The 20,493-nt window shown below is 46.2% G+C and overlaps 1 protein-coding gene across 2 annotated transcripts; it reads left to right on the forward strand.

Moving 5' to 3' along the window:
* The first annotated feature begins 1,521 nt into the window (after positions 1 to 1,521).
* On the forward strand, positions 1,522 to 17,914 carry ATG14 (autophagy related 14). Of its 2 annotated transcripts, XM_072930573.1 has the most exons (11): positions 1,522 to 1,797; positions 6,383 to 6,445; positions 6,581 to 6,623; positions 7,031 to 7,112; positions 11,267 to 11,504; positions 12,152 to 12,381; positions 12,873 to 12,990; positions 14,082 to 14,172; positions 14,285 to 14,370; positions 17,153 to 17,249; positions 17,328 to 17,914. In XM_072930573.1, exons 1-11 carry the CDS (start codon positions 1,580 to 1,582, stop codon positions 17,457 to 17,459), a joined length of 1,398 nt encoding a protein of 465 aa, XP_072786674.1. In that variant the 5' UTR covers positions 1,522 to 1,579; the 3' UTR covers positions 17,460 to 17,914. The 2 variants fall into 2 exon arrangements, with proteins under 2 accessions (XP_072786674.1, XP_030131101.4); XM_030275241.4 differs by having other exon boundaries at positions 1,523 to 1,797; positions 17,153 to 17,914.
* Positions 17,915 to 20,493: the final 2,579 nt, after the last annotated feature.

The raw sequence follows: 20,493 nt of genomic DNA on the forward strand, positions 1-20,493 counted from the left end.
GTTGTGCCCTTCCCTCCTGAAGGTGCCGTACCTGTCTGGAAACACCACTAGAGGTTGCTCTTAGATGACTTAAGTGCAACCCAGGTCAAAATCATCCTTTGTCCTTGCTGGAAATACTCGGCTTAACTCAAAACAGGGTCTTGCTGGGCTCTGTCTTGATGCCACAAAAATTTATTTCTGATTCAGTGAGGGTGTGGCTTCACCTTCTGTATCTGTTCTGTGTCTCCCACAAGTGGTTTTATATATATCTCCCTGCTTCTCTGGAAAAGTTTGAAAAACTTTGTGCACTTCCTCAAGATAAGCTGCCCTTAGCTGTTATCAGTTTCTCTGTCAAACTCTGGGTTTCCACACTCAGATCTATCTTAAACACAGGCTTACTTTTCTGTTTGCTTTCTAACATTGGAGACTTTCCACAGCCATGGGCTGGACTTTTATTTGCACTGTAGCTGTAGCAGCAGCTGATGAACTTCAGTTAGAATAATATTTTGTAAGTGAAAACACTCTGCTTTTATGAGGTGTTGGGGTGGGGAGGGGGGAAGTTTATCTAAGATGAGCCCTCTTCAAGAAATCACATTTTGTTTAAGAGCTTCCCACATGATTTCAGTGGTAAAATTAGTGTTCTCTAGAAGTACAGATAAAGCCTCAGAGATAAGAAATGGGCTCTGTGCTTTTTCACTGTGCTACTGATTAGGTTAATGTTTGCTATGGTAACTCTTGTCTTAAAAACAACAGTCTTGGTTCTACCTCCACACGGTGCTGTTCCTGTTTAGTGATTGATAACACTGGGAAGGGGGGAATGTTGGCTGGGAATTGCTCTTAAAAAAAAAAAAAATAAAAACAAAAAACCAAACAAAGGGCAAAAAATGGTAGGGCAGTGTGTTGTTGCAGTTGTGTTCCTTTTGGGAAGGGGCATATGGGGATATGAAGTTATTCTGGCTTCTGTGGACTCTGTCTTGTCTAATTGCCTACAGACAGAAAAAGGAATGGCTTCAAACTCTGAGTGGGTTTATATTATAAAGTATTAATGACCAGGAAATACTTCTTTACTCAGAGGGGGGTGCTGAGGCCCTGGCACAGGATGCCTAGAGCAGCTGTGGCTGCTCCTGGAAATATCCAAGGCTTGGAGCAGCCTGGGACAGTGGCTGTGTCCCTTTCGAGGTCAGGAGCTTGGAACTGCATGATTTTTAAGGTCCCTTCTCCTCAACCCTACTTCATCCTCTGTCTTTAACTCCTCCTGTCGCTCCACTATGGAGCCTGGGTTGTGCTACCCTCCCTGTGCCTCGGTATTTGCCGCTTGGACAAAGCCATTTGTATGTTATTTCCCACAGCAGCGTTACTGCCTGGTTATGCTACACCTACCCGCTGTAAAACCCCGCGAACCGCAATACAACACCCCCATCGCTGTGGGAGCAGGGCAGGGATGATCCCTTTGCCCCAGCACAACGCAAAGGGCGAGGTTTTTATTTAAAAAATCGGGATTTTCCCGGCGCAGCGCCGCCCTCCCCGCTCCCCCTCAGCGAGCGCCCCTTCCCACAATGCCCTGCCCGGCAACAGCGGCCCACGTGACCGCGGCCCCAACATGGCGGCTCCCAGCGGCCGCCGGCCGCAGCCCGCGGGGCCGGGCGGGGGCAGCGGGGCCGGGCCCGGCGCTCTGAGGGGCGCTGAGGAGGACGCCGAGGGTCTCTACGTGGCGGTGGAGCGGTGCCCGCTGTGCAACACCACGCGCCGCCGCCTCACCTGCGCCAAGTGCGTGCAGAGCGGCGATTTCGTCTTCTTCGACGGGAGAGACTCTGAGAGGTACCGGCGGCGCTGAGGGGAGCGGGGCGGCCTCTCCTGCCCTGCTGCGGTCGCTGTGCCTCGGGGTTGGGGGTGAGGGGTCGGGTTGTGCCCTTTCCCCGCTGTCTCGGGGTGTGGGTGGGGGAACGGACACAGCAGGACCCTCGGTACGAGCCTTGGAATAATAATCGTTTTAATAATAATAATTAAAGAATCACCCCGAGTTTCGCTCGGTCAGGTGCAGGTGCGTCCGTGTGGATGAAGCCACAGAAGCTGCAGGCAGTTCAGGGCACAGAGTGCGGTGTTATTTCAAACAGGTTATCTATTTTCATCAGCACTCCTTGAAACAGTCGTTTTCTAAATCGTCAAGCAAAGTTAGGAAGGCGTATAAGAAAGAAAATAAACATTTTCTTGTGTGTATACCCATAAATGTGGATTTTAAAAAGTATCCACTCGAGTTCATGGGGTGTCATTTCTCTCCTTTTGGGGCACTGCTCTCCCTGGGGCAGCAGGATGAGCGCTGTGCCCATCAACAAATTTCCCCGTGGAATGACTCAGGTGGCTCCTCCATCGCTGCTGTCCACAGCCCGTCCATCCCAGATTCTTCAAAAGTCCCCAGGGCCGTGTCTGGGACCGCTCTGACTCTTGGCTGGCACCGTGTTCTTGGTTAGCAGCTGTCGGGAGTGATTCCTGGGGCTATTTTGGGAAGGTGGTGGGGTGGCGGTGTCATCGCTCCAAAGGCTCCTTGTGTCCCCAGGAACAAGGGGACAGTGGTGCCTTTCACTCACCAACCTCCACAGGAGTGGGGAAATGCTGTCAGACAGTGTGAGTCAGCTTGAAGAACTCAGACTTTATTCTATCACTATATGGCTTTCCCTTTTTTTTATATAAAAAAGCTGTGTTGTGAACCACAAACTAGATTTAGCCTGTCTAAAATAGGTGGAAAATGTGTAGTTGTGTGAGACTGCTTGGGGTTTTCTGCAGATTCTATTAAAAGATTGGATATGGATCCTGGAATATAAAACCAAGTTTGGTTTTTTTTTTCCCTGTTCTTCCTCAGCCTTAAGTTTTTGGCTAAACATCAGGTTTAATTATAGAAATTCAATTGTAGCCTTTGTTAGAGTGGGAGCACTGTTGTTTTGTATTAACTAAGGCTTAAGAAGTCTCTGCCCATCAGAAAAATGAAGTCATAAAGAAGCAGCTTTAGCCAAAGCAGCAGTGTAAGAGAAAACCCTCTTTATCTTCTCACACGAGACAGGATCAGCTTTTCTGTCTGACAGTTGTCACTGCATCCTCCTCAGAAGCTTTCACTGCCCCATTTGTCTGTGGCTGGAAAGGCTCCTGTATGCTTACTTTGTGGGTTTTTTTACTGCAAGTATTAATTTTTTGGGGTTTTTTTTGTGTTTTGTACCCCTCCTCTGCCCCTGGACATCACAGTTCCATCTCTGGAGGTCACTGCTGTTGTATTAACCTGGGGCCTCCCTACACACTCCATTTCCCCAGGCTTTGTTTTTCCTGCTGTGCAGAACTTTTCCATGAGTTAATTGCAGTAGCGCAATTCATTAAAAATGGCAAATTTATTTTAATGAATTAAAGAAACAGCACACCTGTATGAATAACCCAGTGTTAACAACCTAAACATCCTCAATGGCTGCAGGAACACTGTGCAGGGACAAAAGCTTGGGTTTTGAGGATAATGGGATTATGTTTAAACCATGCCTGAAACATTGTGTTTGCCTTCTCTAATTAATATTTGGAATGACTGATTTAAGAGTCGGGAAGAGGTCAGTTTTCTTTGTTTGCTTTTTGTGGGTGTCTCTGAATTTCTTGGGGTGTGAGCCCTGGGAGAGGGGAAGATGTTTGAAAAGGTGAGCAGGCAGCACCAGGGCCAAGCCATGCAGGGACAGGTGCAGTTCATGGGCTGCCTCTCAGCTGGTGTTTACAGCCATTTATTTGTTTATTTTATGCCTTCTAGTAGTACCTGGGTTAATTTTAGATCAGTCACTGCTGGAGGAGTGTCATGACAAGGGCTTTGCTGAGTGGCTCAGAGAAATTCAGAATGTGGAAGTGTTTGGGGGCACTTGGGCCTCCCATTTGTCTTTTTTGAGATGTTACAGATGGGGGAAAAGGGTCATTATCTTCCTGGTTAAATATAAAGAAACCAAGCATTACTCCTTGTATCCAAGAGTGGTTTATTTTTAGAATTTTCTTGTGAATTTTCCTTATATGAAGACAAACAATTTAATGTTCTAATTATTTCAGATTTCATGGGACTATTTTGTGAGCTAATTTTTAGACCAGTAAAATTGGAAGTTTTTCATTTGTCTGGCAAAAATCACACCCCATATCTGTGAGGGGGAGAGACTGAGGAGCTGTTGAGATTAATTACTTAAGGAGAGCTACAATTAAGGATGAGTAGTCCAGAAGTCCTCCAGCAGAACAGTCACTGACATCCTTCTTTTCATGAGTAATGTGTTGTGTATTCAAAAGCCAAGCTGGCATCTTGATGTTGGTCTCAGCTCAGAGGTTCTTCTTCCTCCTGGGAGTGTCCTCCAGCCTGTCATGTGCATAAACTCTCACAGTGTCTTTCCCAGACTGCTGAATTGCTTTGCTTTGTGTATCTGCAGATGGCAAAAGCCAAAAACAGTGTAATTGTGATTTCCTGAGCATGGCTGATTTCTCCAAACTATGGGCTATGATTAGGAACAGTGACTTTTTTTTCAACAGGGGAGTTACATTGAATATGGTGCCCCCAACTCCTTCAGCATTAATCAACTCTGTAGATTAGGAAGCCCCTCTCTCTGATTGCTTCTCTCTAGTCATGAACATGTGGAAATAAGCCAGGCAACCACAGAAAATCTGACCTTAATGTGATAAGACTTGAGGAAAGAGAAACATTTCATGGGTAATTCAAGCTGTTCTCTCCTCTCAGTTTACATTTTATGGGAGTTCCTATAATAATTCATCCCAAGTTTTGTTTCTTTGCCAAATTGAAAGGCTAAAGATATATAAAGGAAAATGAGTTGCAGGATGCAGTGCAACTGAAATCAGAGCTATATAAAGCATTGGAAATGTTTGCTTAGGAGAAACCTTCTGGAGGATTTGGTAGGAGCTGTTTGACATCGCTGCTGAAGCGTGTGGTGAGCTGGAATTTCTACAGGCTTCCACAAATATTTCTGTCTTCCCTCCACAGTCAGAACTTCATTTATTCCTGTATTCTTTGACAGATCATTCAACTTTTTGCTGGTGTGATGGACAGGAATTGGGCAATTCTGTTCAGTCAGGGTCTGTGCCCATGAACCCAGCTCTGAAATGAAGAATTGGCAAATGACCCCAGTGCTCTCCCTGGGTGCCTGCTGAGCTCTGTGTTCCTGGGCCAGGGGAATTTTGGTGGCAGCCAAAGGTCGGGGTGCAGTAGGTGTGCTCTGCTCTGTGGTAAACAGGAGGCTCATGCAGGGCCTTTTGTCATTTCCAGGGTGACTCCTGACACACAGGAAGAGGGGACTCACTGGGCTGAGCAGCTGGGCTCCAGTTGCACCACATTCCTCCAGCTCACGTGTGGCCTCTGGCTTTTGTGCCAAGCACCTGCATTTGGTTTTGGTTTGTTTTGGAAGGAAAACAGATTCTTTTGCTTGACTACAGAAGCAGCAGCCAGTGGTTTTGTTGTTCTAATGCTAATGTCATCTGGGAGGGTGGTTACACACTCTGAATCCAAAGGTAGTCACCAAGCTTTTAGATTTCAGCACTTGAAGGAAAAAAGTGAAGCATTTTGAAGTTTTACCTGAAATCAAACCCACAGAGTTACAGAGAGGGATATCCAAGATGTCATCCTGTGAAGGCTTAGTGTACTGTTCTTTCTAAATAAAGCTTAAATATCCATAAAATAAAGGTAAAGTCATAAAATCACATGGTTTGGGTCAGAAGGGACCTTAAGGACCATCTAGTTCCAACCTCTGCCATTGGCAGGGGCACCTTCATGCACCATCCTGCCTGGCCTTGAACACTTCCAGGGCTGGGGCATCTGCAAATATCACAGCTCTGGTAGGATGAAATTGTCAATTCTACATTTTGCAGAGAAAAATAGAATGAATTATGGAACAATAAGGGAAGCAGAACGTGGCTTCTGTATCCTCAAAGTGTGAAAACACAAGGTGATGAATCCTGAAAAAATTCCTTTCTGATCAGTTCCCATATCCTAGAATCCAGTGAAGCAGAGCTGAAACAGACATTTGGGTCATAGGCTGTGTGAGATAGTACTATTAATTTCTCCAGTGACTGAAGGTTTCTAAAGTACTCCACGTTTTTTTTTAACACACAAAATACTGATCTTGCAAACTATAAATCTAGAAATAGCAGTAATTTGCTATTTGTTTGACAGTTTGGCACTCTGATGTTTCTCCAGCTTAGAGGTTCTGTTGCAATTCCAGTGAGGCTCATGCTCTAGAATTCTGCAAGAGTTGTACACATTTAGCCATTAACTTCCCCAGATCAAGACAGATAGCTGAGGTTTGGAGAATCCCCAAGCTTCAATTTTATTATCTTTTTCAGACAACTTACAGTGCTGTAATTGTGCAAAATATCAATAAAAGAATTTAATCTCTTCCAGGTTTTCAGACAAGAAAGAAAGGCTGATGCATCTTAAAACAAAACAGAGAGAATTCCAAAAACAGTAAGTTGTATTTATTAAATTGATATAAAAGCTAAGAGATCTCATAAAAGGAAACAGTATCTTTTAACACACTGTTGCTGGAGACAGATGAAATCCAGATAGTCATAAAACTTTCAATCATGTTTTTTCCTCTAGTGTTTTGAAGGCCATGGAAGGGAAAGAAATAACTGATCAGCTGGTGAGTTGCTCCAAGTGTCCCATGGTTTTTAAACTCTCTGAATTCCTAGATCTCATCGTTTAAAGTTACAGTTTACCTTGAGGGCATTGTGCTGCTTTCCCAAAGAGCCTGTTGTAAGCAAAACTGAAATGGGCTCTGCCAGCAGAGTGTTCCAAGCTGTCTGAATTCTTCATTTCTCCCTAGATATTTGTTCAATAACTTACTTTACTGATTGACTTTATACCAAGCACTCCTTCTGTTTGTGCCATTCTTCTGTGCACAAAACATTGTATAAAATATTCAGTTGTTTGATCCATTCAAGAGCATCCTGCTACTTTTGCACTAAAGCTGCTGGCTTTGCTGTTAATCATTAGTTCAGCGTGTTTGAAGTCATTTATGCCCTAGAGTTGCTGAATGTTCTTTTTCAGAGATGGAAAATAATGTCTTGCAAGATGAGGATTGAGCAGCTGAAACAGACCATTTGCAAAGAAAATGATGAAATGACAAGACGTGAGTAATGCCTGTGCTTTTGTGATGTGGAAAAACTCCCTGTGCCTTAGAGTGAAAAACCAATTGAGGTGAATTTGAGCGTTAGTTTTTTTTTTAAATGGTGAATTTCCAAACCGTCGCTTCTAAATCAACTTGAAGGCAAATCACTGAGTGGATTTTGGCCTTTTTATGCTTGGGCTTTAATTAGCAAACAGCAGAAATTATTCAGCTGGATGGAGATGGTTTTGCAACAGCTTTAAGAGCAAATTCTTAGCAGCCTGTGACTCTGGCTGTGTCCCTAGAGATGGGTTTATTCACTGTAGTGTTTCTGATCACTTCCTCTTGATAAAGAGGAGCAAACAGCTCTGCAGCTGTCACAGTTTTCCTGAAACTGCTGAATTTTAACCCACACCTGTCTGAAAATCCTAAAATCCTACTTGAGCAAGAGTCACTGAAATTAAGGTGCAGGTTCCATTCAGAAACTTCAGTTTTTGCAACCCATTAGATTGTTTAACACTAAATTTGCGGGGTCATTTTTCAGAAGAGAATATACAGCTCTCCCTGCAACCTACATGCAAGGGAAGTAGAAGAAGCATATTCAGAAGTATATTGATTGAATCTGAGATATTTTTATGGCTTGAAATTCAAGAGGAGCCATACAGAGAGTGGAAGCAGAGGCAGAACCTGAGATGGATCATAAAGGATTAGCACGGGTTTGGGGTGAAAAATCAAAAAGGCTGAGATGCAAAATTATTTTCAATTAAAAAGGAGGATGGATGGTAACAATAATAAATGGATGATAAAGAAAAGGTGAGGGAGCAGAAAAGTGTGTTAGTTAACAGGAAAGAGGGCAAATAACACCGCAGAGAAGTCTGAAGCATTCATTCAGTGCTGCCTTTGCTTCATCTTCCTGCAAAGAAAATGGGATCAGCTGCTTAGCCAGGTTAAATTTGACATCATGAGAGGACTGCAGGCTAAGGAAAGAAAACAGACAGCTACACATTAGTTTGATTTATGGAAGCCAAGGAGCAAGCTGAAGTGGTCTGTGAGGGAGCAAGGGTATGTGAGGAAGCTGAAAACAGTACCTGCTGTCAAAGGGTGCAGGAAGGGAGAACCTCAAAGTGATGGCACAAGCATCCTGTCACAGACCTAGGGGGGCTTTGCTGGTAACTGACAGGTAAGGTGGTTAAAAATAGCCATGCCATGGTTGTGACATTCTTGTCAAATCCATGTTTTGTTATTTATGTCATTTGATTCATGTCAAATCAACCCCTCCCCTGGCGATCAGGCGGTGCAGGGGAGGATGAAGCAGAAGCTGCACGTAACTTGGATTTGGGCACTGCCTCAAACTGTCTAGTGAGCAAACAAAATTTGCTCTGGGTGTAACCCCTGCAAGGCGATCACAAAGGGTTAGAAAAGCTGTGTTCAAAGAGTGGTGGCACTGGTCAAGCTGAGGAGGTGGGACAGGTGGAGCTCAGCAGGAGCCAGTTCCTGACCCAGTTCTCCTCAGCATTTCCCATAATAGCTCAGTAGAATAGAGGGTGGAATGGAGGAAGCCAGGCTGGAGGGTGATATGACTTCTGTGGAGACCAGGACCAAACTGAAAATCATGTAGATAAATAGACAGCATCATCTGAAAAGGAAAAAAATCAAGGTACACATTGTTGTAAAGAGAAACATAAACCCAGAATGGGGGATGGTGGTGAGATTTGGCAGGAAGGGATCTGGGGAATTGCAAATTAAATAAAAATTATCAATCTTGTGCTGCTCCAAAAAGGTTCAGGCCTCTTTCTGGGTTAACTAATACAAGTGCTGTATTTAAGATGGAAACAGTTATCCTGCTGTGCCAGGTGTTGCTGTTGTTTCAGTGGAAGCCTGGTGTCCAATTTAAACAATTTAAGAAAGATACAAATCATCTGAGGAAAGTCTGAGTATTGGAAATTAAATGGAACAGCTGAGAAAATTCATGTTTGGTTTAGAGAAGAGGAAGTTGAAGAAAAACAAGCTTTTCAGTAGGTAGAAGGTTATTGTTATGGAGATTAGATTATGACTTTTTGTCTTTTGCCTGTGAAGAAAAGAGAAGAGGAAATCAATGTGACTTCAAGGAATTAGTCACCTCTTCTCAAAATGCTCTGCTCTGAAGGCAGCAGAGTGTCAGGACTAACCAGGGAGTGGAGTTCTCCATTCTCCCACTCTTCTGTGGAATTTATTATCTGCAACTTTTGCAACTTCTCTTGATTCACAGTGAATTTGATTAGATGTAACCTAAAAACCGAGCTGACTATTGCCCAACTAACCTATTATTAGCTCAGCTGTTTTTGGAGAGAGACCAGAAATTAATTCTAGTTGGGAGTAGCCAACAGATCAGGATCCAACGTGATCACTTTTGGTCCACATTAAAAAGTATGAAAAGGCTGTTTCTCTGCTCTTGGATGTGGCATAGTTTAATTTTCTGAAATAAAAAACATTTCTAGAGCACTGGGTTCCTAGTTTGGAGGTGACTCTCCTGGAGACCTCAATAATTGGTGGTGCTTAAAATAATGTTTTAAAATCTGTGTGTTTGCCTTTTTTCTATGCAGAACAGTTCAAGGAGACAGGCTTGCAAATCCCTGGCAGACCTCTCTGGGCAGAGATCAATGTGCCTGGGCTTGCATTTATCAGGCAGTGCAGGTGTGTGGGACACAGTGGTGGCCTGAAATACTCCTGGGGACAGATTTTTAATCACCTCATGAACTGGGTCATAAAGCAGAGGTGCTGTGCAGAGGGCAGGACAGTTGTCTGTGCACTGGGACTGATGAAGAGGAAACGTGAGTGCAGTGTCTCCCCTGCTCCCAAATAATTGCTGTTGGACCTGCAGGGAAGGGAGTTGACTCTGAGAAAGTAGCCTTTCAAGTCAAACATGAATGTGCAAATTGAACAGCTGGACCTTTTCCTCCTCGTCCTGTCTCCTGTTCTTTTTGCAAAGGGAGAGTTTGGGAATATGACTGCAAGTGTTAATTGATTTTCTGTTGATGTTACAGGACTGCTTAAAGGAAAAGGAATTACAGCTGACACATAGGGATTCTGGCATTGCTCAGAGAAAAGTGGATTTTTCTACTGCTCCTCTAACAGGGGTCACTTATTTATGTTATATAAACCTGAGGATTATTAGTTCTTGTCTGCATGGAGGAGCTTTTCTCACCTCCTTTAATTTGGGACTTTGCATCTCCCACATACCAGATCTTCCTTCCTACCAGACACACCATGGATTGCAGCAGATCAGATGACTGGAAATAATTCCTGATGTTCAGAGGGAGGCAGCCTCTGTGTCTGCAGGAGCAGGCACACTTCAAACTAGGGCACAGGGAGAGTTTTAAACATGTATTTGGGGAGAGCACAAGAAATCTTTCCCTGTGCTTTTAAAAGACAGAGGTGGCTGACTCTCTGTTTGTGGGAGCATTACTGCAGCCACTTATTTGATACCTGAACTAGCAGATTATAGGATCATCAAGGTTGCAAAAGACCTCTAAGATCATCAGGCCCAACCTTGGATGCTTTGAGATGCTCTTGCAGGATATTTTTCCAAGCCTCAGCGTGCCTCACACATGGAGTGAATCCAGGCAGTTGCAGCACTTCAGCCCATGAGCACAATTCCCATTTTGTGAGTGGAAAGGGAGATAGCCAGTGTTCCCTGTGGGAACAAGGAGCCTGCACTGTTGGAATCCAAGTACTGTGAGAGCACATCCATGAGAGAATCCCAAATAACCCACACTAACAGCAGCAGAGGTGCCAGGAATGGTGAATGAAGATGCTATCTGCACTTGATTTTGGCTGCAAGCAGGGCAGGGCTTTTTTTGGCCAGCACGATGCAAACGTGTGCAGTCAGGCTATTTCTGTCAGGATGATTACCTCATGAGTTTAATTAAACTGGGAAACCTTGACTTTTGTGCTCCAAATCCAGAAATAGCTGGGTAAAAGATAGGGAAGGAATAATCCCAGTTGCAGTCTCTTTGGAGATCTTCAGAGGAGGTTAAAAAGTTTGTACCACTGAGCAGCTGGAAGAAGTTAATAGTTTAGCAAGCTTTTCTGTTTTAGCCTGCCATAGATCTTGTTTTCCATAAATATTAATAAAGCTTTTCCTACAAGCACTCCCCAGCTCCTTTTCCAAGGGATAACATCTGCTGCTGTTCCCACAGACACAGAGGGGCTGCTGAGGATTAAAGAGGAGAACCAGAAGCATTATCGCAGGGCTCAGAGGCACCAGGAGAAGAAGGAGAAGATCCAGAGGCACAACAGGAAGCTGGGAGACCTGGTGGAGAAAAAAACCTACGACCTGAAAACGCAGTACGAGCACCTGGCGAAGCTCCGGCGCGCGCACATCCTGGAGCTGACTTCGGTCATCTTCCCCATGGAAGAGGTGAAGACAAGCATGAGGTATGGCAGCCTTGTCCTTTTGAGATCATTTTGCTTGGCTTTAGGCACTCAGAAGGAAGTTGTGTCACTCTAAGGTAGGTGGTCTGGTTCCCTTAGGGTCTGTGGGGAGGAGGAGGGGGAGTTGTGTTCTCACCCATAGATAGATGTCCAGGATCTGGAGGCGCTTGCATCTCCCCACTGAGAGATCTGAGCAGCATGTCCAGTGTTTAACTTCCTTAAAATATGGATTCCTCATCCCTGGAAGTACTTAGAGCCAGACTGGATAGGGCTTGGAGCAGCCTGGTCTAGTGAAACCCCTATGGCAGGGGTAGAATGAGGTGGTCTGTAAAGCCCTTTCCAACCCAAACCTTTCTAGGATTTTGCAAAAACAGATAATTCAAAATCCCAGAGAAAATGAAGGTAGTTTTGGGACTGAGGAATCTTGCAAAAGTGGTCTGTAAGGTCCTTTCCAACCCAAATTCCTGAATTCCATAAAAATAGCCAACTAAAAACCCCAGAACAAATGAAAGCAGTTTGGGGACTGAGAACTTTTGCAGGAGCGTTCCTACAAGCGCCTTGCCCTGAGTGAAACCTGGCTCAATGCCTGCCAAGTGCGTGTTTGATTCTGTTCCCAACCACTTCTTTCCACCCCCTTCTGGGTCCTGCAGGGACCCTGCAGACGTGTCCTCAGAGAGTGACAATGCCATGACCTCCAGCACTGTGAGCAAGCTGGCAGAGGCACGCAGGACCACCTACCTGTCCGGGAGGTGGGTGTGTGACGACCACAACGGCGACACCAGCATCAGCATCACGGGGCCCTGGATCATCCTCCCCAACAACGGGGACTACTCTGCTTACTACAACTGGGTGGAGGAGAAGAAGACTACACAGGGACCTGGTAAGGGGCAAGGCATGGTTTTAGGCAGCTGGGACACTTTGGGTGCAGAAGGCACTGAGTAGTAGATTGGTCCATTTGTTCTCTGAGCCAGAAATAAATGCCAGAATAGAGATTTTAGGAGAAGATTCCCTGCTCAGTTGGAACTAGGTGGTCTTTAAGGTCCCTTCCAACCCAAAGCCTTCTGTGATTTTCTTTTTTCTGAAATCTTCTTTTTCATGAAATGCTCACTGGGATGCACAGCACAGTGAAATAGAGAAAGTTAATTATTCACAGTTTTGACACAGTTCACATTGTCATCATCTTAACAGGAATTCCAAGAATTACTATTTTCTTCCAACTTCTGACAGATTTCCCTGGAAATGATTGCTGGATTCAGGGTGTTCTCCATACTTAGAAATGACATATTCCAGAGTAGACTTCAGGAACATATTAACACACCCACCGAGACTTCATTTAAAACAAGGATTTCATGTTGTTTTTATTTCTTTCAGATATGGAACATAATAACCCTGCCCATACCATCAGTGCAGCTTTGTGCTATGCAACTCAGCTCGTTAACACTTTGTCTCTCATACTTGATGTAAATCTTCCCAAGAAGCTCTGCAACAGGCAAGTAAAAACACAGCAGGGGAATCAGTGACCTTAGATCAGGTTAGTTTGAGGAATAAAGTCATGGATTGGAACAGCTTTTGATAACACAGGTGGCTCGTGGATTTCTATGCTGTTTGAGGGGAGGGCTAGCAGGATTTTAGACCACAGTTAACAGTCCCTCCCTCCTTTTTTACTTCCTGAGAGGGAGACCAGCCATCACAGTTGAAAATAACAGCTCTAAATGACATATTCAGCATCCTCAAATGGGAGATGAAATATGGCAGTGCACAAATGGCACTTTTCATTTTACTGGACCCCACTGTGCTTCAGAAAATCCCAGCCTAATCCAGCAGCCCTTGAACAGCTCTGCTGCCTCCTGTACTGTAGGATGAGTCCTATAATATGGATTGGCAGCAGTGTCATTCCCAGTGGGATAAAAACCCATGGGCAGCACATCTAGGAGTAAACCCCATATGGGATGAAGAGCACTGTTAGAATTTTGGTCTGTGTGGAGCAGCTGGGATCTGCACAGAAGGAGATGCAGACCTGGTCAGACTCCCAGGGATCCCAGATGTGCTGCTGAGATTCTTTTAAGTGTTTTAAAAGAATGGTTGTCAAAGTGAGGGCACAAAAGCTGTGTAGGGTTTCAGCTTTTTTTTCCCACCCCATGGCTGGGGAGTTGGAACCAGATGATCTTGAAAGTCCCTTCCAGCCCAAACCATTCTGTGATTCTCTGATTTTGTTTTTGTGTTCAGCCCTCACAGAAGGAAAAGGTTGAGAACAGGAAATGATGCAAGGTTTTGAAGGAGATCTGAAACAGTTTGGTTCTGGTGGATCTGAGTTCCCTACAGTTCACACCACCTGTCCTGTGGAAACTGGTGAGGCCAGGGCAAGCAGAGCTTGTTGTTAAAATGCTCACAGCCCTGCTAGGTCTAATATTAATCTCAGCACTATAGAACTGGCTGTAGACTTTGAACAAGTGCTCCCTGTGAGGATATTTACTCCAGGATTTGTTAGGAAGCCAGGGCATGGAATGCTGATGCCTCCAGGAAGTGTATTTTCACAGCATTTTGCTTTTGTGTCTTTTTGTGTGTGTGGTGTTTTAACAGTGAATTCTGTGGAGAGAATCTCAGCAGACACAGGTTCACACGGGCAGTGAAGAAGCTGAATGCTAATATCCTTCACCTCTGCTTCTCTCAGGTATGGGGGATGCACATTTCATATTTTATATAGCTTTTTAAATATCAGCTGTGCCTGCTGGTTTCTTTCAGGACCTGATCATGTTTTTTTTTTTTTTCCCTTCCCATGTCAGCATGTAAATTTAGATCTGTTGCACCCCCTGCATACCCTCAGGAACCTCATGTACCTGGTCAGCCCAGACACCGAGAACTTGGGCAGGTAAGAAAAGCAAAATATTAACTCTCCTGTGGCTGAATCCCTTTGCCTTGTTACTTGTGAGGGAAATTCTCTTTTGCTGTCCTATAGACCAGCCCTCAGCACAAAAATCAGGGTAGTTCCAGGAGGAGTAAAGACTGGACAGAAAAAAGGGGCTCCTGAGTAGGGAATTAAATTTCACAGCCATGTGTTTGCTGTGCTTCTGCCTCTGTCAGGCTCAGCTGGAGGTTTGCAGCTGATGATGGACTCATTTCCCCTACACTGAGGAGCAGGAACTCCTTCCCTCCAGGGAACAGCAGCACAAATGCCAGGCAGCTTTGCCATGCTCCAAGTGTGACCCTGCCCACGCCTTGCCAACATGCAAATACCTGAGAGCATCCAGTAACACAAACCCTGAAAAGAATCCCAGGCAAACCTTTCTCAAAATAATTCTAGTCAATGAACTGCCTAGACCAAAGCTGACCCTTTAAATAATACTAATTTATATGTAAATTAAGATTACAGACAACTGTTCTCTTAGCTTAGAACACGATGAAAAGAACATCGGTTCTGGCATGCACGCACAGAGTTTAATAATTTATTTCTTTTTTTTTTAAAGTTAAATATAAGAAAGCAAACAACACTGATTTCCCCATTGGGATAACCCAGACACAAGTCACTTCTGCCCAAAGCAGTCTGCAAATATTTGTTTGATGTGCCTGGTGTTTTGTTCCCCCCTTAAACACAGTGATGTTCTGAAATCTCCTTTTCTGCTTTGTTCTCTTGTACGGATCTGGTTTTATTCAAAATCCTGCAGTGCCACTAAGAGGAGCTGCCTGTTCCCACTTCCTTGTGTTCTCTGGATATATCCCTACTGATTCAGCCCACAGACACGGGGAGCTACATCTTTGTAGAAGATTTTGGACAAAAATCAGTGCTTGCTGCTGTTTGCCTGAAATAGAGTGCTGGAAATAGAGGATGGAGAGCTGTGTCCTCAAAGGAAAGCAGCTGCTCTGAAGGGTGCAGGGTGTCACAGAGCTCCCCATGCATCAGCTGGGTCCAGAGAGTAAAAGAAAGGGTTACAGGAGAGTTGGATAAAATACCCACCAGGCTGCTGAATGGCTTTACAGACACCACTGGGAGCAGAGAGTCTCAGCAGGTTGAAATGAGGCACATGCACTTAGCAGACATTAATTACCCACAGGAATGAAGGTGGGGATTCTGTTTCCTTCTGTCATCCTCTCAAGGCTGGATGAGTTTCTGGGGTGGATGCTGTCATCAGGCAGGGGTTGCTGGGCTCAGGACAGGGAGAAGGGTGGGACGCAGTGGCCTTTGTTGGAGAGGAGGTCACTTGAGATGATCTAATGGTCCTTTCTGGCCTCAACCCTGATGACTCCTTCTTGTGTTGCCTTGTTAAGCAAAAGGCTTTGCCAGGAGGCAGCGCTCCCATTGCTTTCCAGATTATGAAAGAGGAGTGTTTGCCTTTAATTTCTCAGCTGGCTGCAAAGTCTGCAACAACCAGCTCTCTTTGTTTTCCTTTAGATATTTGAGCCTGTGGTTGCCTGACAATCTCCTTTATATGCTGCTGTTTTCATATGCTTATAATTTTACCAAGCTTTAATTATCTGGATTAATACTTCCTATGACAAATCACTGCTTAAGGCTCCTTCTCCCACTAAGGCTGGATAAACTCTTGCCTGTGTTAAATGGTTACTGTGTTTAATGGTGGGACTCGGTGATCTTGGGAGTCTTTTCCAAGCTAAATGATTCCATGATTCCATCAAATTCCTGCTCATGTTCACGGGGCAGTTTTGTGGCTTGGAGTGAACTCTGTCAGGGACTCTGCCTGCTGTGGGGAATCTGCCTTTTCCCATGGAATAGAGGCAGCCCAAAGCAGTGGGATGGGGCAGGATGCAATCGCCTCTCCCACCAGGCAGTGGCAGCAGGAAACTCTGAGTCTCAGCACAGGTGGGACCCCGCAGGACCCTGGAGATGCAGCCCGTGGCCCTGCTGTGGCTGTCCAGCTGAGAGGGGCCCTCAGCCCAGTCTGTCCCTGCCTGCAGGAAGGGTTCAGAGCCAGGCTCTGCTCCAGGGGGCAGCAATGGCACCAGAGGAACCAGCAGGAACTGATGCCCACAGGTTCCACCTGAACGTGAGGAAGAACTTCCCTGTGAGTGACTGAGCCATGAAGAGACACCAGAGAGGGTGTGGAGTCACCCTCACTGGGGATATTCCAGAGCCATCTGGACCCAATCCTGTGCCCTGTGCTCTGGGATGACCCTGCTGCAGCAGGGACACGGGACCAGAGCCACTGTGGTGACCTGAGCCGCTCTGTGATTCCGTGTGGTGGGTTTGGAGTGTCCCCAGGGTCTGGCCAACCTCAGAGTGAGGAAGAGGTTGAAAAGGTGTTGCTCAGGGCAGAGTGGGAAGTCTGCACTGATGAGTTGTGCCAGACCTGACAGAGCTGAGCTCTCTTGGCTTGGCCAGGGCTGATGTTGGAAATTAAAGCTGCTCCACATCAAGCCAAGATTCCCACCAGTGGAGCCCTGAGTGATCACCAGCAGCTTTCTCTGCTCTGTGTGTGTTTCTCTATCCCTGCCAGAGCAGAATTGCTCTGCCACCGTCCTGCTCCGTGGTCTGGAACCCTGTCCCTTCCTGTGCCAAGTGTTTGTTTATGTCCAGGGGGGTGACACCAACTTCCCTCTGCAGCTGCCAGAGACAGGGCACTTCATCCCTGCAGCGCCCTGGCAGGGCAGGGTGCTGTGAGAGGACAGAGGGACTGATGGCACCGTGTCCTCACCCACAGGTCCGGCCCCTTCGAGATCAGCGCCGACCTGGAGGACTCCATGGAGTTCGTGGAGCCCAGCGCGGCGGGCGAGACGGACGAGAGCGGCGACGAGCACGTGAGTGACGAGGAGACGGACCTGGGCACGGACTGGGAGAACCTGCCCAGCCCCAGGTTCTGTGACATCCCCTCGCAGCAGGTGGAGATGCTGCAGAGCCAGAGCAGCCAGGTGTCCCAGCCCATCGCCAGCAGCAGCGCGGGCGGGATGATCTCCTCCGCCGCCGCCTCCGTCACCTCCTGGCTCAAAGCCTACACCGGGCACCGCTAGCGGGCACACACCCTCCCCGACCTTTACCTATTCAGTTAAGTAGTGCCTGGAACAAAGGAAAGGTCAGACTTCTGTTTTGTAAACCGGAGAAAACCTTTTTATTTCCCCAAGATGACTGTGACGGCCCCTTTTGTAAATTAGCTCCGTGCTCCCGGCGGATTCTGCGAGGGCACTTCATGTCTTGGTTCTGTCTGCATCCAGGATTGGTAAAGGACCCAGCAACCTCCAGCTCTACTTTCTGAAGCAGAAACAGATTTTGGAGTGTTTGGATCAGGACGAGTGGCCGCTCAGGGCGTGGTCTGGACAGTGGTGCAAATGCAGTTCCCACTTTCTTAACTCCTTACAGGGTTTTCCTTTGTGTGTGTGTGTTTTAAATCTGTCTTGCATAATGCAAAAATGCGTATTTCTAAATTTTTTTCATTCAGGACATGAAAATTATGCATTTTTAACATGTTTTCTAATCTCTGTTGCCATATTTTTAATACAAATGATCAGCATGGACAGGGAATTCACACAGCAAATTGTACTTGGTTTAGATTTGGTTGTGAATCTTTACCCAGTTTTGCCATAGCAAACTGGCTTGTTTCATGCTGTTTCCACTGGTAGGTGTAGAAGTTTTGTGTTGTGCTGAGGCACACAGGCTCTGTACTCTTAATACCATACACCAAAGAAACACTGGACATTCTCTTGCTAGACCCACATTCGATGCTGATACAGAATTGCATTGTTGCAATAATATCCATCGGTTACCACACCATGTTGCCACTTTTTAGCATTAGAAAAAAACCCATTTCAAGCCAGTTTGGTGAAGTCACACACCCTCCACACTACATGTGTTTTTAACCCTATTTTATTGTATGTTCATGGTGGAGTTTGTTGTTTACTGACTGCCAAGAAGTTGGTTTGGTTCCCCTGGCACAGCTGGCTGGTGGAACCCAGGGAAGCGGGTGCTGAATTGGTGAGCAAGGGCTGCTCCTCTTCCTCTGCCTTGCAGGGTGGGACACCCACGAATGATTTGCTCAGCAGAGCTTCCAACGTTTACATTTAGGGCTGGGACAGTTCCCCCACAGGGCCAGCCAAGGGAAGAGCCTCCACCAGGGAGGATTTCTGCCACTGCTCGTGGGGACACAGCTCCTAACGAGGACGTGGTGCCAGAGGCCACATCCCTGCCCGATCCCAGCTCCAGGGCTGCCTTCCCCAGCCACCTCACAGGGTGTTTTGTGGTGGATTTCTCTCTCCCTCTCCAGCCTGGTCAGCGCTGCCCCTGTCCCCAGGTGTGGCAGTGACACCCGTGTGCCACCCACCTTTCCACAGCAGCCGCTTCTCTTTAGCCCTGAGCTGTTGGCATCTGTTGTCAGTAGTTTCTTCTAATTTTTCTTTTTCTCTTTGATTTTTTTTTAAACCAAAGACCCTTAACTCCACGCGAGCACCGTGCACGTTGTCAGACAACGTTGCCAGCCTCGCTCCTCTGCTCCTCTGCTCCAAGAGCTGGGTTTGTTTCAGGAGAACAGCCCAGGCCCCTGGGCTGCTGCAGCCTGCTGGGGGTCAGTGCCCCAGCCTGACCCCCGGCTCTGGGCTCTGTTGGCTCACAGCACTTTATCACCCACAGCTCCGAGCAACCAGCACCCGCCAGTATTGGAAACTGGGCTCACAGCCCAGCCCCTTCTGCTTCCCCGTGGATTTTGCACTGGACACTGCCATCTAAATACCTTTTTTTGGTTGTTTTTTCATAGGCATTTCAGTCCCTTTTTCATTGCTGCCTTTGTGCTTTGAGCCCCGGAAGGTCAGGCCGTGACTCGGCTTCGTGCACTGTCACTGAACTTAGGGAAAGAAAATCCAACACAATAACTTTTCTAAGCCATATACTTCCTATCCATGTTTTCCAAAATAATTTATTTGCAAGCGTGTCATACTCTGAGAGTACATAAGGGCACCGTGAGGGTGTTCAAATAGGTTAGGGTGGGGCTTTTCATGGAACCTTTTTTTGTAACAGAACACAAGGTTGTGGTGGGTTTTTTTAAGTGTTTTGCACATGTGTAGCTGAGGAAAAATTGTGTGTGTCCAAACCTTGAGTGCAATCACCAGGATTTGTTTCCCAGGTTATTTGGGGGGTTGAGGGAGGGAGGGCAGGAATATCCATAATTATAAATATTTCAAGGCAGCCAGCTGAGAGTTTACAAAACTTTTTTGTGTAGCATGAACACGGGAATTTCACTTCAGGCCGGAATTGTGGTCGTGAGCAGTGACCTGGGGTGGCCAATTTGGGCTGCCAAGGACGAGCCTGATTTCGGGGGCCCAGCCCTGTGCCGAAAATCAGGTGCCTGTGCAGGGTCTCGGGTGGGACACCCAGGGTGGCTTTTTCACCTGGGGAAACTCACGGCCCCTCTCTGGCAACTTCCGGACTTAAGATGTAACTAAACACAAATGGTTTGGTTTTTCTTTTTGGTTTTTTTTTTTTCCTTCTAAATTTTATTGTATTATTGCAATAAATCTTTAACAGTAATTTTTTTTTAAAGTTGTATATTTATGACTGTTACTTCGGTGTGATTTGTTTTTCACCGTGCTGGGCAAAGTACACAAGAATTTCCAGCCTTCAAAGCATCACAGGGACCAGACCTGTTACAGTGCAATCAGTCGTACAGCGGTGGAATAAGCAATACCCATTCTAAAAAAATACTCTTACATAAAATAACTGCATCTCCATGGGAGCAGGGGGTGGAGTCTGGCACAGCACACACACACACACACACACACACACATCCCTCTGTGTACATGTAAACTGATAAACCCCTTGGGTGAGCCTGGCTTGGGGCTGCTCCTGTGCTGGGGATGTTTCTGGAGGTGGTGGATTCTTTCTGCATGCAGAGCTCCTCGTTACAAGCTCATTTCAGGATGCAGGAAGGTGTCTTTTGGAGGATGGAGTTACTCAAGTGAAGCAGTGTCAGGGGGATGGGGATGGGAAAGGGCCAAGCAGGCTCTGCCCACGGGCCCTGGTGGCCTGGCAGCCCGTGGTGCTCAGGCTGCTGCACAGTGG

The sequence above is a fragment of the Taeniopygia guttata genome, chromosome 5, assembly GCF_048771995.1.
Source record: "Taeniopygia guttata chromosome 5, bTaeGut7.mat, whole genome shotgun sequence".
Classification (NCBI taxonomy): domain Eukaryota; kingdom Metazoa; phylum Chordata; class Aves; order Passeriformes; family Estrildidae; genus Taeniopygia; species Taeniopygia guttata.